General features: G+C 40.4%; 1 protein-coding gene across 19 annotated transcripts in view; it reads left to right on the top strand.

Annotated features, from left to right (window-relative positions):
* Positions 1-14,870, top strand: part of LOC126376453 (microtubule-actin cross-linking factor 1) — a 278,361-nt gene that overhangs the window by 239,458 nt on the left and 24,033 nt on the right. For 18 of the 19 annotated variants that reach the window (XM_050023773.1, XM_050023772.1, XM_050023782.1 and 15 more), the window contains 15 exons: positions 265-397; positions 2,665-2,788; positions 3,394-3,514; positions 3,774-3,931; positions 4,338-4,489; positions 4,802-5,042; positions 5,337-5,432; positions 5,988-6,170; positions 6,590-6,749; positions 7,551-7,628; positions 8,851-8,970; positions 9,469-9,599; positions 10,904-11,045; positions 12,937-13,060; positions 14,631-14,758. In XM_050023773.1, the coding sequence (XP_049879730.1) occupies positions 265-397; positions 2,665-2,788; positions 3,394-3,514; positions 3,774-3,931; positions 4,338-4,489; positions 4,802-5,042; positions 5,337-5,432; positions 5,988-6,170; positions 6,590-6,749; positions 7,551-7,628; positions 8,851-8,970; positions 9,469-9,599; positions 10,904-11,045; positions 12,937-13,060; positions 14,631-14,758 (2,091 nt within the window). The remainder of the gene's footprint in view (positions 1-264; positions 398-2,664; positions 2,789-3,393; positions 3,515-3,773; positions 3,932-4,337; positions 4,490-4,801; positions 5,043-5,336; positions 5,433-5,987; positions 6,171-6,589; positions 6,750-7,550; positions 7,629-8,850; positions 8,971-9,468; positions 9,600-10,903; positions 11,046-12,936; positions 13,061-14,630; positions 14,759-14,870) is intronic. The other variant, XM_050023765.1, reaches the window with a different exon arrangement.

Here is a 14,870-nt window from a genome sequence, read left to right as displayed (position 1 = left end):
TCACAGCCGTTCTATTAGGTTATCTATAGAAGCAAAATGTTTGTAATTATTTTTTATACTCAACATAATAATATATTTATTCATTATTTTTTTACATAAATATAAGTTTTGTTTCATCCGCCTGAAACGACCGAGGAAAAGTAGCTGGAAGAAAAACCTCGGCACAGGGCCCTAAATGTTCTTAAATAAAAAAATATCGTAATACAATTATGATTCATTTTATGTATGTACAGATTTGTAATTTCAACTTTAATTTTCTCCCAGGTGGCCGGAGATCCTCAGATCCTGGAAGTGGAACTAGCTAAGCTGAAGGTGCTGGTCAATGACATCGCGGCCCACCAAGCCAGCGTTGACACTCTCAACGACGCCGGCGCACAGATCGTCCAGCAGGGTACGGGTATGTGCCACGCGCTTCTGCTTTTTTAAACCCCATTTTTTACTTTCTCTTGATCAGAAATATTTCTAAGTCTTTTTATTATTTGTGGTGTAAACTAACTAAACTAGACAATTGATTTTTCTGGCATCGTTGCCTGAGGCTGCTGCTTCCGACGGCCTAAAAGGTCACATTGAAGCAATTAATCTAAAAAACCAATTTGACATTCGCGCATATAAAAGTTATCCTGGAAACCACGTGATATCAATTATCTATGGCCCAAATTTAAATACTAACTCATAATGTCTTCTGGGCGAGCTCGCTCCATATTAGGCCTCGTCAATGCCTTCGGGTAAGTCTTGGGCAAAGGGCAAACCCATCAAAGGTAAAAAAAAATGTCGAATTCAATGGTTTAGAGCTCGGACCAGAATTCGAATCCGTGATATTACGATGAAGTGCGCTGGAGCAATTGTTAAGAGTATTTTTTGTTAACGCGGTTTCCATTTTGACTTTGATTCGAATCTGTAGTAAATAGAATTATTTGGTTTTATTTTCTTTGTTTGATTTGATAACGATTAGAATAGTAAATTAATGTTTCCGATCAAGTTATACATATTGTTACATTTCAATTTTAATTTCATTGTTCATGTCGTCAATAAAAGTAATCCTGCAAATCAACTGGCGTCGTCAGAAGACACTGAACTTACTGTTACACCAACTTAATAGGTGGGGAGCGTATCGCCCTCTGTAATGGTCGAACCAACTGTGTTAGTGAAAACTGCACTTGAGATAAATTAATAACTGATTGGTACAAGTCTGGTAACCGGTGCTCCTGATTGAGAAGCAAATCGGTAAACCACAAGACCACAGTAACTAATTACTAATTTGAATACTATTTCACGCACACTCAAGATTTGCAGGATTAGTTTTATCTGTACTCATGTCGTACATTAAATGAACATTTTTGTTTTAATTAAATTACATGTTTGTGCTTGATGAGATTGGTCTCATCAAACTAAAACTTTTTGTTAACTTCGTTTATCGTCGACCAAACTTTCATCGTCAACCTACGAGCAACCAATTACTATTCCTTTTCAAGAATATTATCACGGGAATCCATTCTACACACTTCAGCAGTGCAAACCAAGAGCTATTACCAGTCGCATAAAGTGCAAAATACTTCCTCCAAAATATCGGCTCGCCGCGCCTCGAGCCGATGCGAGCGGTTTGTTATTGTCGAACAATTTTGCACCTTACGAGAATCGTTATAAAGTATTTTTTCAGTGTTATCAAGAAGTGTTGAAGCGCTTTTGCTCTTGGTCTGCGCTGGCCTTATTCTTAGTAAAGTATTCAATTCAAATCAGCCATTGGCCACCGTCATCAAATCAACATTTCAAAGCTCACGACTTTGGGGTAGTCAGAGGTACATCCATCGCATGATGAACTAAGTACCTAAACAACATCAACATTTCAGTTTATCAAAATTTAAAATTGGAATTCGTCATATTCGACAAGCATTTTCAAAATTTTTCAATTCGTTGCAATCGGCTCTAATGCTTCAGCTTTGAGTGTCGTTGTGTTCGTCTAGCTTAGAATAAATATCGTAATCAATGTGCTGTCTACTCTTGCACAATTTGACTTCAATCAAACCCTTTTAATACTTCTGTATAATTTAAAACTATCTTTAACCAACAAGATCACCAATAATAAAAAAATAAACAAGCGGTGAACGTGCGTAATAAGAATTTGACAGCCACGTAAAATTCATACATACATACATACATACATAAACTCACGCCCGTAATCCCAAATGGGGTGGGCAGAGCCACAAGTAATCAAAGATAACTTGCAGCCACTGTTGATACGAAGTCCTAAGATGGATCCGTAAAATTCAATCGAATTATTTGGTAATTGATTGGATTAAATTTTGCTTGGCTGTCAACTATTTATACACACGAATGAACGTGTGTACGCTTGTTTATTTTTTATTGTTAAGGCTGCAAATGTTGTTTTTTTTTTTCAAATAGGTTTTTTACAAATTACAATTGCATAAGCTTTCAATTTTGAGGTTTCATTTTATAATTTTTTTTTAACTTTTAAGGAGACAAGACAAAACTTTTAATTTGAACTGATTTTAAAAAGGAAATTACAAGAATATTATAATTTTCAGGACCTTCGATTTAACTTGTATTTATTATATTTTCGTTTTCTTTATTTTAAATTTTGACTTATTTCGCCATGGCAGCACCGCAACTTGGCCGTTATGATTATTTTTCCCTGGCAACCCACAGGCACAGAAGAGGCGGGCGAGACTGCAGACAAGCTGAACACCCTGAATAGAAAGTGGCGTGAGCTACAACAGAAGGCACGAGACCGTCAGTCCGAGCTGGAAGACGCGCTCAGAGAAGCTCAGAGGTAAAATCCATACTAATATTAAAATGTGAAAGTAACTCTGTCTGTTACCTTTACGTTTAAACCGCTGAACCAATTTAGTTGTAATTTGGTATGGAGATAGTAGAGAGACCTACGGAAGAACGCAATCCGATCGCGGAGAGAATGCAATCCTGACTCGAGATCGCGAAATTATCGGGATCTTGTCTAGTTCATAAAAAATGTAGTTATAATGGCTAAAAACAAACAAAACTACTTGTTTTTGCTAGTGAGGTTAACTAAAATATTTTTGATCGCTTATACCTTAAATACCTATATATGGGAATATATAGGAATACCTTACCGCGCGCCCCTTCTTCATTTTCTTGTGGTCTTGTGCTTACTCCGGCCAGTCCCTACGCTAAGCGTCCAAGTCGTCACGCCATCTCTTTTCGAGGTCTACCAGAACGGCTGTACACGTCATGAGGCATCTAATGGGTGACGATCCGCACCCATGGGTGCATGCGACAAACATGCAAAAAGCTAGTTATTTATATTCTAGGTAACTTCGAGCTGGGAGGAGACAAGAGGAAGGATCAGATGATCCAGTTGTAACTGGCTAATGAATAAGTAATGTATTTTTGCAACAGCTTCAACGCGGAGATTGGCGACCTGCTGTCGTGGCTGTCTGAGGTAGACAGTGTCATCGCGGCCTCCAAGCCAGTCGGGGGACTGCCCGAGACCGCCTCTGAACAACTTGAGAGGTTCATGGTGAGTTATCGGTTACTTCGCAACATGTCCGCGAACCTATTAGGCTTAGCATAGACCAAGCTGCGAAATAGAAGTAAAAAGAGCGTTATTACATAGTCTTTAGGTAGATAGGATCGGCCTACAAGAAAAAAAGCAGCTTACTTACTATTTTTTACAACAGGAACATCTCCAAGAAAGGCTCGTCACTTCTCGTCACAGCCCTCATCGGTCGACGGGAATCTTCAACATTTACTTTAATTAACATACTTTATCCCTACAGGAGGTGTACAACGAGATCGAAGCCAACCGTCCGAAGGTGGAAGCAGTCTTGCAGCAAGGCCAAGAATACCTTCGTAGACAGGAGAAGCCCAACCCTACTTCACAGCTCCACCACAACCTGAAGACTTTGAAGTCGCGATGGGATAATGTCACTGCCAGGTACGGCTGAATTGCTATTAATAATAACGTCGGCTAGATAGGTGGCCCATCCAGTGGCGAGTCATCACCTGCTCATCGTATTGTGGTGACCAACCACACGCGCCCTCTTCCGCTGCCGCCTATGAGCTTGGTTTGTTGACATTGATCAAACAAGCGCCCTAATCCCCCTAGCCCAGTACCTTGGTCCACTAAACCCCAACCCAGTAAACTCGTATTTCAAAGTACCTTTATAACAGCCAATCATAATTGAATCCTTTTGTCAAATAATGTAATTTAACATTGTCTAACAATGGTCGATTTTCAAATGCTTAAACACGTATCTAAGTTTATATTCCTGGTGAAATCTTAAATCGCTTTAAATAAATATGTACTTAAGTCACAAATCCTCATTTCTCACTCTCCACAGAGCATCAGACAAGAAGATAAAGCTGGAGATTGCCCTGAAGGAAGCGACAGAGTTCCACGACGCACTACAAGCCTTCGTGGACTGGCTCACCAGCGCCGAAAAGACGCTCACCTCCGCCAAACCCGTTTCCAGGGTCATGGAGACACTGCTCAGTGAGTTCTATATACTGATGCCCTTTTTCACCCAAGTTTTTCACCTACAATCCCCATCAGAGATTTAATGTTGAAAAACCTGTAGTTTTCAAAAAAGTTCTTCTCTCGTTATTATGGTTATTGTTAAAACTGCCAAAGACTCCTGACAATCCTCAAGTAATGACTACGGACCTACTTAAGTAAATAGCAGCTGGGACCGACTGCTTAATGTGCCCTCCTGCTTCCACCAACAATTCAATTCGGTTGGTAATCCACCTCACAACTCACACGATAGACGAAGAACCAACACTTAACCCCAAAATCTTTTTACAGCCCAAATCGAAGAGCACAAGTCCTTCCAAAAGGAAGTCGCTACCCACCGCGAGACTATGCTTCACCTGGACAAGAAGGGAACCCATCTCAAATACTTCAGCCAGAAGCAGGATGTCATCCTGATCAAGAACTTGCTAGTATCAGTGCAGCATCGGTGGGAGAGGGTAGTCGCCAAAGCGGCTGAGAGGACCAGAGCCTTGGACCACGGGTTCAAGGAGGCTAAGGAGTTCAGTGATATGTGGTGAGTTGAGGAATTGAGGTTTTGTTTGAAAGATTTGATGATGAAAAAGGCCACAACAAAGCAATTGATCTGAAAAGCAATATTGCAATTTGACATATGCGCAAGCGCATATAAAATTAGAGTGCGCAGTGTCAACAAATGTTAAATATTAAATTTGGCTATATTGCTTTTTTAGTTTAATTTCTTGAATGTGGCCTTTTGACCTCTCGAGAACTGTATAAAGTATTTGAATTGTTTCTTAAATCATTATAGAACTCCTTAATAATGTCTTTGAATGCCTATTATTATGTGCAGGAACAACATGATGAACTGGCTGAATGATACGGAGAAGCAGCTGGACGAACTCAACTCGGAGACCACGGTCAACGACCCTGACAAGATCAAACAGAGGTATGCCATCAATACATTCCGTTTGTAGTACAGCTGAGGTCGAGGTGCCGTGGTAGCCCAGTTGGTACAACGCTTGCCTCTCACATTGAGGTCGCAGGTTCTAATCCAGCACAAGCCTAAACCAGTGATTGTCGAATTTGTTTTCGTATTCATGTTTAGATCATAAATTATCATCACGTGCTCAGTGGTGAAGGAAAACATCGTGAGGAAGCCCATATTCCCGAGAAATGCAATTTCGGAGGTATGTGACCTAACCTGTATTGGGCTGGTTTTCCCTTCGCGGGTTGGAAGCTCCGACAGGCAGTCGCTTCTGTATAAAACCGGACCTGTCAAATCTTCAGGTTAAGTAAGCGGACCCTGTGAAAAACGAGATAATGCTAGGGGGGATGATTCCAGCTGTGGTCGACAAGGATCTTGTGTGGCCAGAACGTTTTTCAACAGGTTGAACAAACATCGAGAAATCCAAATTGATTTTTGATCATCTTCATTTCATTCGTCATCATTGACTCAATGATCTACCGAATCTTTGACTAACACAAGAACATTTTTCAACAGGTTGAACAAACATCGTGAATTCCAAAAGGCGCTCGCGGCTAAACAGCCCGCGTACGACCAGACCATGAAGACAGGAAAGACCCTTAAGGACAAGGCTCCTAAAGCTGACGAGCCCACGTTGAAGACCATGCTGACAGACCTCAAGTCCAAATGGACTACTGTGTGCTCCAAGGCTGTTGACAGGTTGGTCTTTTGGCTCATTGGTTTATTAAGGTTGCAAACCTTAAAAGGAAAATCGGATCCCCTATAGGATGGTTTTCCGTCCGTCTGTTCGACCATCTATCAAGACTCTTTTGCTCGGGTTTGATTGGAAGTATCAAGTTTAAATTAACATCTAATACTCATGTCAGCGGTCATTTGAAGCTGTAAAAAGACCAAGCTTCTAAATCGACGCAATCCAAATATGCGGCCTTTTTTAACCTTTTTTCATATATTTCGCAGGGGAACAAAAGCCTATGGGGTACTCCCAGGCTTTATTCCCATTATCAGGCTTGCAAGGCATGGAAACATTGTTCCATCTTAAATAGTAACTTGATGAAGATTATAGGTGTCAGTTATGTTGTTAAGGAGAACTATCTGAATTCAATTTTGACTATCCCCAGACAACGCAAGCTTGAAGAAGCCCTGCTGTACTCGGGCCAGTTCAAGGACGCGATGTCTGCCCTGCTCGATTGGCTACGCAAGCGCGAGCGTGAGCTGTCTGGAGACGCGCCCGTGCACGGCGACCTGGACACTGTCATGGCGCTTATTGAACAACATAAGGTATACAAATACAAATATTACTTAAAAAATGAAATAATATTATTAATATTATTTTTTTCTTATTTTTTTTTCTTTTTATTTTTGTTCGTGTCATTATATGTTTATTGCACCAGCCTGTGCTCCAATGCATTAACTTCTTTCTTTTATTTGGTATTTTTAGAGGCACCAAATAAGGTATTGAATGCAGGTACATTCAATTACAACAATTTATTAACGTATACATGTTTATTTTGCAAATGTCAAAACTGTCATAATGGCGGGGGTTCATGTTACGATCTCTGATATTCCCTCACTGGTAGTTTTAGAAGGCACTGGATTGGTAGTAAATATGTATGTAGCAATTATCTAGCTCTGGTTCGTCGTTTTCTCTATATATCTATGTATGATGTATATCTTTTGAATGAGTAAGGTACTAGATTTTTTGTGAGTTTACTTCTTCTAACGTGTGTTTTGTGAGGTGGAGTATCAACCTCATCAACCCTGGTGTCAGTGTTACTAACAGCCGCCAAAGGCCCCTGACTTGACTCATGTAACGACTGCTTACTTGCATCAGTAAGTAGTAACCGGGACCAACGGCTTAACGTGCCTTCCGAAGGACGGATCATCTTACTTTCAGACAATCAAGTGATCAGACTAGGGATCACGAAGTGATTTTCGTGATATGTACCCGGGATTTGAACCGGGGACCTCCGGATCGTGAGCCGAACGCTCAAACCACTGGACCACGGAGGCCGTTGACTGCGTAAATACTGCTAATTACCCCGGATATGTGATAAACAGACTTTTTTTTTTCGTTGGCAGCAATTCGAAGAGGACTTGCATTCCCGTCAACAGCAGATGCAACAAGTGCTTAAGACCGGCAGGGACCTGGAAGCCACGGTGAGTGAGTGAGAGAGAAGATGTGATGTGATATTTATTGGTCAGAGTGGATTGTCAGACACAATATTCATACTTAACAACACGCCTATTTCCCGTTAGGGTAGGCAGACAGCACAGGGTTCCACTTACACCTGACACCTTTCCCTTCTTCCACTCTCATCAAAGATTATTCATGCCTCTCTATTAAGTTCTTTTTGTGCTGTGTTTTGTACTTATTTCCATCCAAAAGTAAGTACTTTTTTTCATAAAGAATCAAAATTCGTCACAGCAAAACCCCTAAAGAGCCAATTCCTCGGTTTGTCTCAAGTGCCAGGCTCATGTAACGATTACACACTTACATCAGTAAGTAATAACCGGGACCAACGGCTTAACGTGCCTTTCGAAGCACGGATCTTTTTACTTTTTGGACAATCAGGTGATCAGCCTGTAATGTCCTAACCAAACTAGGGATCACAAAGTGTTTTTTTGTGATTTGTCCCCACCGGGATTCGAACCCGGGACCTCCGGATCGTGAGCACAACGCTCAACCACTGGACCACGGAGGCCGTTAGTTAGTCTTTTGTATTTATTTCGATCCAAAAGTTAGTATGCAATTTTTTTCATAAAGAAGCAAAATTCGTTATAATAAAACCCCTCCAGAGCCAATACCTCGGTTTGTCTGCAGGAGTGGAGTTCATTTTAAAAATATTAGGTATTAAATCACAGTTGACTTAAAGCTAAGAGATCTTTTAAATCATCATCATCATCATCCCTAGCGTTATCCCGTTTTTTTTCGCGGGGTCCGCTTACCTAAGCTGAACATTTGACAGGTCTGGGTTTTTACAGAAGCGACTGCCTGCCTGCGAAAGTTATACCTGTCATTTTCTTATCGGTTGAAAAAGAAAGGGACGGGTAATCGACAGACATAAAATTTATGGAATACGCGTCAATTTTAAGCAGAAATCTAAAACAATCGTCTAAAAGTTTTACATCGGCCTGTAACCCGACAGAATTGAGTAGACAGCACTTCAAACGGATTGCATACCAGCGAGATGCCTATTTTATTCGCACGGGTTATGAATAACTTGTTGACAATCATCCGTCCCTTTCCATTTCGGCGGACAAGAAAATGACGTGTATAACTTAAAACAAAAATAGGAGGTGTCGGCAGGAATCGGGACCATTATCCATAGATAAATCTTTGTTTTTGATTTGAATGAAACATGGGTATAAATATGTGCAGGTACCTCGTGAGGACGCAACCAGCATCCGCCAGCAATGCAGCGAGCTGAAGACGGCGTGGGAGTCCGTGCAGACCCTCAGCGAGAAGAAGGCGCACAAACTGGAGGGAGCACTCAAAGAGGTACCACTGACAGGCTACTTGACAACCTAGGAATGAGATACTTTTTACGAGTTTTTTATGGAGGAGCTCGGTGGCGCAGCGGTAAACGCGCTCGGTCTGCGATTGTGGAAATTAAGCAACTTTCGCAAGGCCGGTCATAGGATGGGTGACCACAAAAAAGAAAAAAGTTTTCATCAAGCCGTTGGTCCCGGCTGCATTAGCAGTCGTTAATAACCACCAATCCGCACTGTAAGTTGTAAGTGCTACATCATCGCATCATCAGCCCATTAACGTCCCCACTGCTGGGGCACGGGCCTTCCCTATGGATGGATAGGGCGATCGGGCCTTAAACCATCACGCGGGCCCAGTGCGGATTGATGGTTATTAACGACTGCTAATGCAGCCGGGACCAACGGCTTATCGTGCCTTGTAACGAGGAGCTCGAGATGAAAACTTTTTTTGGTTGTTTGGTAAGTGCTACAGAAACAAAAAAAAAATGTCTGTATATCTGTCCGCCAGGCGGAGAAACTGCACAAGTCAGTGAACATGTTGCTGGAGTGGTTGTCGGACGCGGAGACCAAGCTTCGATTCTCGGGGCAGCTGCCTGAGGGCGACCATGAGACGCAGATGCAGATCCTTGACCACGAGAGGTATGTTATACAACAGTTATCAAGATCTAAGCCACAATACAATTGCAATGCACAATGCAAGATGGCAACCTAGTCAAATAAGTTACTTGTTCCTTTAAAATTTATTTATACTCGAGTTTTGTTGAACACAATTTAGGGCTTCAGTCTCCTTTGGTCCGGATTTGTTCTGAGTATAATTTATTTTCAAATAGTATCACTGATTTAGACTTATTTCATGATAATTTTTACAATTTTAAAAGTAAGCTTAATAAGCATTTTCTAAATGACGGGCCCATTAATCATCACTGATGATTAAATGTGAACCACACATATGACAGCTAACTGATAGGAATGTAGATAAATTGTTGGATTTATAGGCATATTCAGGGATATGGCTGTTGTATGGGTGGTCCATATTAATATAATTTTCTAATTGTTTTCTTTTTTGTTCCTTTTTCTTTTTGTTAGAAATTAAGACAATTATATTATGTAAGTTAGGTACGCCGTAACTGTGATTTACATCAGATCTCTATATATATAATTAGAGTTAATTAGTATAATGCATAAATGTAAACCATGTGGCAGTACTAATTAAATAAATAAATAAACACAAATTCGAAAGTAAACTCACGATCATATAGGAGTAGTAACAGATATATGCATCGTAAAATGAACTGGGATGAACTAAGTACCCACACTTCATCGAGCTTTCCGTTAGACCAACGTGATAGGTGGTGAGCGGTATCGCCGTCTGCAATGGTCGAGCCTACAGGCTAGTTTCTAGTCAGAGCAACTATCTAGTCAAATCAGTTACTTTTTACTAAAAATATCGCACTTATTATTTTATTTTTTCTTGATTCATAATAAGGTAAAAAAAAAGAAAAAAGAAAGTATTTTTTGTTAGTTTTAGATCTGTGTTCATTTAGTAATTACGATATCATAATTTATCTTGAACCTACTACACGACCCAACTATGTTAGCGAAAACTACACTTAAGATAAAGGTTCGAACCAGTGCTTCCCGATTGTGATTAGGCAGCTAAATTACTCAATTGTATACCAATATTTTGTTTATTTTTATTTTTTTAAAGAACGTCTAGGTCCCTGTGCCGAGGTTTTTCTTGCAGCTTCTTTTCCCCGGCTATACAGGTTGTGAGAAGCTGCAGTAGTTTTAGGCGGATGAGACGTTCGTTATGTAAAAAATGACGATTCAAAGTGTAACTATGTTACCTACTGAATAAAGATATTTTTGAATTTGAATTTTGAGAAGCAAGCCGGTAAAACACAGTGACCCTCTAAATTAAAAAGTGGTATTCTTGACAACAGATTCATCAGAGAGCTGAAGGACAAACAGCGCGACAAGGACGACACGATCGCTCTGGCTCACTCTATCCTCGGGAAAGCGCACCCCGACGCCATCACCGTTATCAAGCACTGGATCACCATCATACAGAGCCGCTGGGACGAGGTCAGTATGGGACATTAGTACAGTCATGAGCAATGTAATGTACGGTCACGAGCATTAATATGTATACAGGGGTACCCCCTCCGATTGATACAGTAATCTTCGGATATTTTTGGATACAATAAAAATTAAAAATCAACTCTCGTATTTCAGTATTTTTATATTCAATACAATTTCTGGAAGTTTTTTTCAAATGCATACAATAGGGTAGTGTCCAACTAGTCAAATCAGTTACTTTTTACTAAACGTCAAACACGAATTTACTATGGAATTTGTATGAAAAAGCACACTCTGACGTCATAGAAAAACATGAAAAGTGTCGCACTATTACATATATTACATATTGATTAAAATTAATCATCATCATCATCAATTTAAGAGCCACGCTCTTGTCGATGCAGCATTTTCCATGCTACTTTTTAGGGAAAAATAGGGCAGTGGTTTCCCTCTTGCCTTCCGCCCCGCAGTACCCTATCTGACGCGAGTAGGATGGCGCCCAGAGTAGTCTATTACAAAGCCATACTAGGACATCTGTCCTCCGCCTCTGAATAGTACTGACAGTTACTGCTGCCCTCTGTCATTAAAATTCATAAATAAGCTAAATGGAAAAAAAGAAACGTTTTTTGTCACCTTTAGATCTGCCTTTATTTAGTAATCAGAGTTTCATAATTTATCTTTCACCTAGGAAACTACCCAATTGCATCAACCATCAATTCTTGATGTCTATACCCTATGAAGCATAACAATAATAATAACTCGTGACTTCTCTGGTAAAAACCAAGATATAATTAATCAAAACATGAAATATCTTATCTACAAACTTGTAGATTAAATATTATGTTGCCTATTTTATTCATTTATTATCAAAATTGCATTTTACTACAACATGTTTATTATATAAAAAAAGATTTACAAATACAGTGTGAAATTAATTAGTTACACAATAATTAGAGGGTGTTAGTTTTAATAATGGAAACATAATTATTTTAATAATGAGTGGTCAAAAAGCAACATCTAGCAAGTTCGGAGTGTCAATATTTCCCGTAATACGCATATTTAGTAAAGTTACGCCTGGGCAGGTAATATCACAACAATTCATCTAAAAAGCAATATTGCCATTCGAATGTTGACATCGCACACTTACTTTTATATGCGCAAACGTCAAATTGCAATATTGCTTTTGAAATGAATTGCTTTAATGTTTCGTTTTGTTTATTTATTTATTAACTTTTCGGAAAATTCTGATTTCTTTTTAACACGCCAAACTACGCTTTACTGAAGGTAAACTACAAATCAAAATGCCATGCAACGATTTAATGTTTACTTCATCGTCATCACTAATTTAAGAGCCATGCTACTTTTTAGGGAAATATTAAGGCTGTGGTTTCCCTCTTGTCTTCCTGTCTGTCTTCTATTTCAAAGCCGTACTAGGACTTCTGTCCTGCGCCTCTGATTAGTTCTGGCAGTTACTGCTGCCCTCTGTCAGGTTTCAGGTTACAGTCCCTGTGACTTACCCCTTCCGCCCTATATTGCCGTACTGAAGGCTCCCATTTCCGCCAACGTTAAGATCTTCACCCGTATCCCTGGGCAAGGGTTTTACGATTCGTAGGTTTGGGTTCTTATCCGAACTGAATATAAATATTTGGTTGCGTCATTTAAATTTCTACATGCTCGACATAGCAAAAAATCTGAGGCCCCCAACTACACCGACACTACACATTGGCATTATTGTACACGCGCGTCTGTGTATGTGACGTCTGTCTAAACTATGTTCGAGGGGGGGGGGGGGTGAGGTAAACCTAGCTCAGATGCTGGTGGGGAGCGGAGAGTTGCCGTTCCATACGTAGTATTATTCCTTATTCTATGCCTTAAGGTTACATTGGTGTTGGTGCAGGTATGGCAATGGGCGATGCAGCGCGGCGGCAAGCTGGAGGCCCACATGCAGAGCCTGAAGGACCTCGACCTGGTGCTGGAGGAGCTACTCCAATGGCTGATGGGACTCGAGAACACACTGCTATGTAAGTACATAACGTAAGCTCGCATTATTCAAATTCGCGTAGTCAGAGGTACATCCATCGCAAGATGAACTAAATAGCCACATCTCTCCGAGCTTTCTGTTAGACCAACGTGTTAGGTGAGCCGTATCGCCGTCTATAATGGTCGATAGATATATGATAGATAGATAAAAACATTTATTTGGTCTACAGACACACATGCATACAAAAAGAAAAAGATTAGATACAGACAACCAATCAACAGAGACGAAGCTCTGTATTAAACACGCCAGATATGTATGTGTGCTGTAGCAGCGCAAATCGGTCATAGCTCAGCGTAAGTTTTTGCTCCCACGAACAAAACGCTGATTTTCAGCTACAACACGGCTGGAGAAATCCGCGGGTACGGCAACCGAGCCAACCGATGATGCTTGCCAATAAAATTCGATACTGAAAAAGTTGTATAAAATAATAGTATCTAAAATAAATAGTTGTATGATATGTAGGTTTTTATTAAAACAATTTTACATAATTAGCACATGTTGTTTGAGGAGCTCGGTGGCGCAGCGGTAAACGCGCTCGGTTTGCGATTGTTGAAGTAAAGCAACTTTCGCAGAGGCCGGTCATAGGATGGGTGACCACAAAAAAAAAAGTTTTCATCTCGAGCTCCTCCGTGCTTCGGAAGGCACGTTAAGCCGTTGGTCCCGGCTGCATTAGCAGTCGTTAATAACCACCAATCCGCACTGGGCCCGCGTGGTGGTTTAAGGCCCGATCTCCCTATCCATCCATAGGGAAGGCCCGTGCCCTAGCAGTGGGGACGTTAATGGGCTGATGATGATGATGATGAATGTGTTAGTGAAAACTGCAGTTACGATAAATTAATAACTCATTGGTGCAAGTCCGGTAACGGGGTTCGAACGAGCATTAATATGTATACACTTTGGTACCATGTCACATTAACTTTTTTGACAAATTGAACTGTAAGTCTCACTAAATGTCAAATATGTTAGTGCGACAGAGTCCTAAAGTGGGTACATTATATTGCTCATGACTGTACCATAGGACCACAGTGACCATTTACTACTTGGTAGTAGTAGACGCATTTATTTTTTTTGCATGAAACTGTGCGTCTACCAATATACAAGGTGTTAGTGACATAGTAACGAATACTAAAGGGGATGATTCAGACCATGATTCTGAGTTATAATGAAGTGGAATTTTCCGTCGCAAAATTCGTGTTTTTTTTTTTGACATCAACTCAGAATCATGGTCTGAATCATCCCTCAGTTTTCGTTACGATATCACTAACACCCTGTTTATATTTACTATATATCTTTTATTATAAAATTCCACTTGATAAAACAAAAAAAAAACAAAAACCGTACTTGTCAAATCTTCAGGTTAGGTAAGCGGACCCTGTAAAAAGGGATAATGCTAGTAGCTAGGCAGATGATAACACTCAGAATCATGGTCTGAAACATAATCAAAGGCATAAGTATCTTAACGTTGTCACGCATAAACCGCATACTGCGGCTTTATGACGAGTGTTTTATATTGCTAGTCAAGCTTTAAATGTGATAATTTCGACTTTTAGCATTGGAATCGGAGCCTTTGCCAGAATCCATCGAACTGCTGGAAGGTCTCATCGAGGACCACAAGGAGCTGATGGAGAACACGCAGAAGCGACAGAACGAAGTCGACCGCGTCTGCAAGGCTTACCAGGTCAGTTATCATTTTATATTATTCCCTTTGTCTTTCGTGTGGGCTGTGAGTTCAATGACCAACCTCATCAATCCTGGTGTCAGGGTTATTATTGACCCGCCAAAGGCCCCTT

Source organism: Pectinophora gossypiella, chromosome 21 (genome assembly GCF_024362695.1).
Source record: "Pectinophora gossypiella chromosome 21, ilPecGoss1.1, whole genome shotgun sequence".
Lineage (NCBI taxonomy): Eukaryota > Metazoa > Arthropoda > Insecta > Lepidoptera > Gelechiidae > Pectinophora > Pectinophora gossypiella.
The sequence above is the reverse complement of the archived record's forward strand: the minus strand, read 5'-3'. Positions and strand labels throughout refer to the sequence as shown.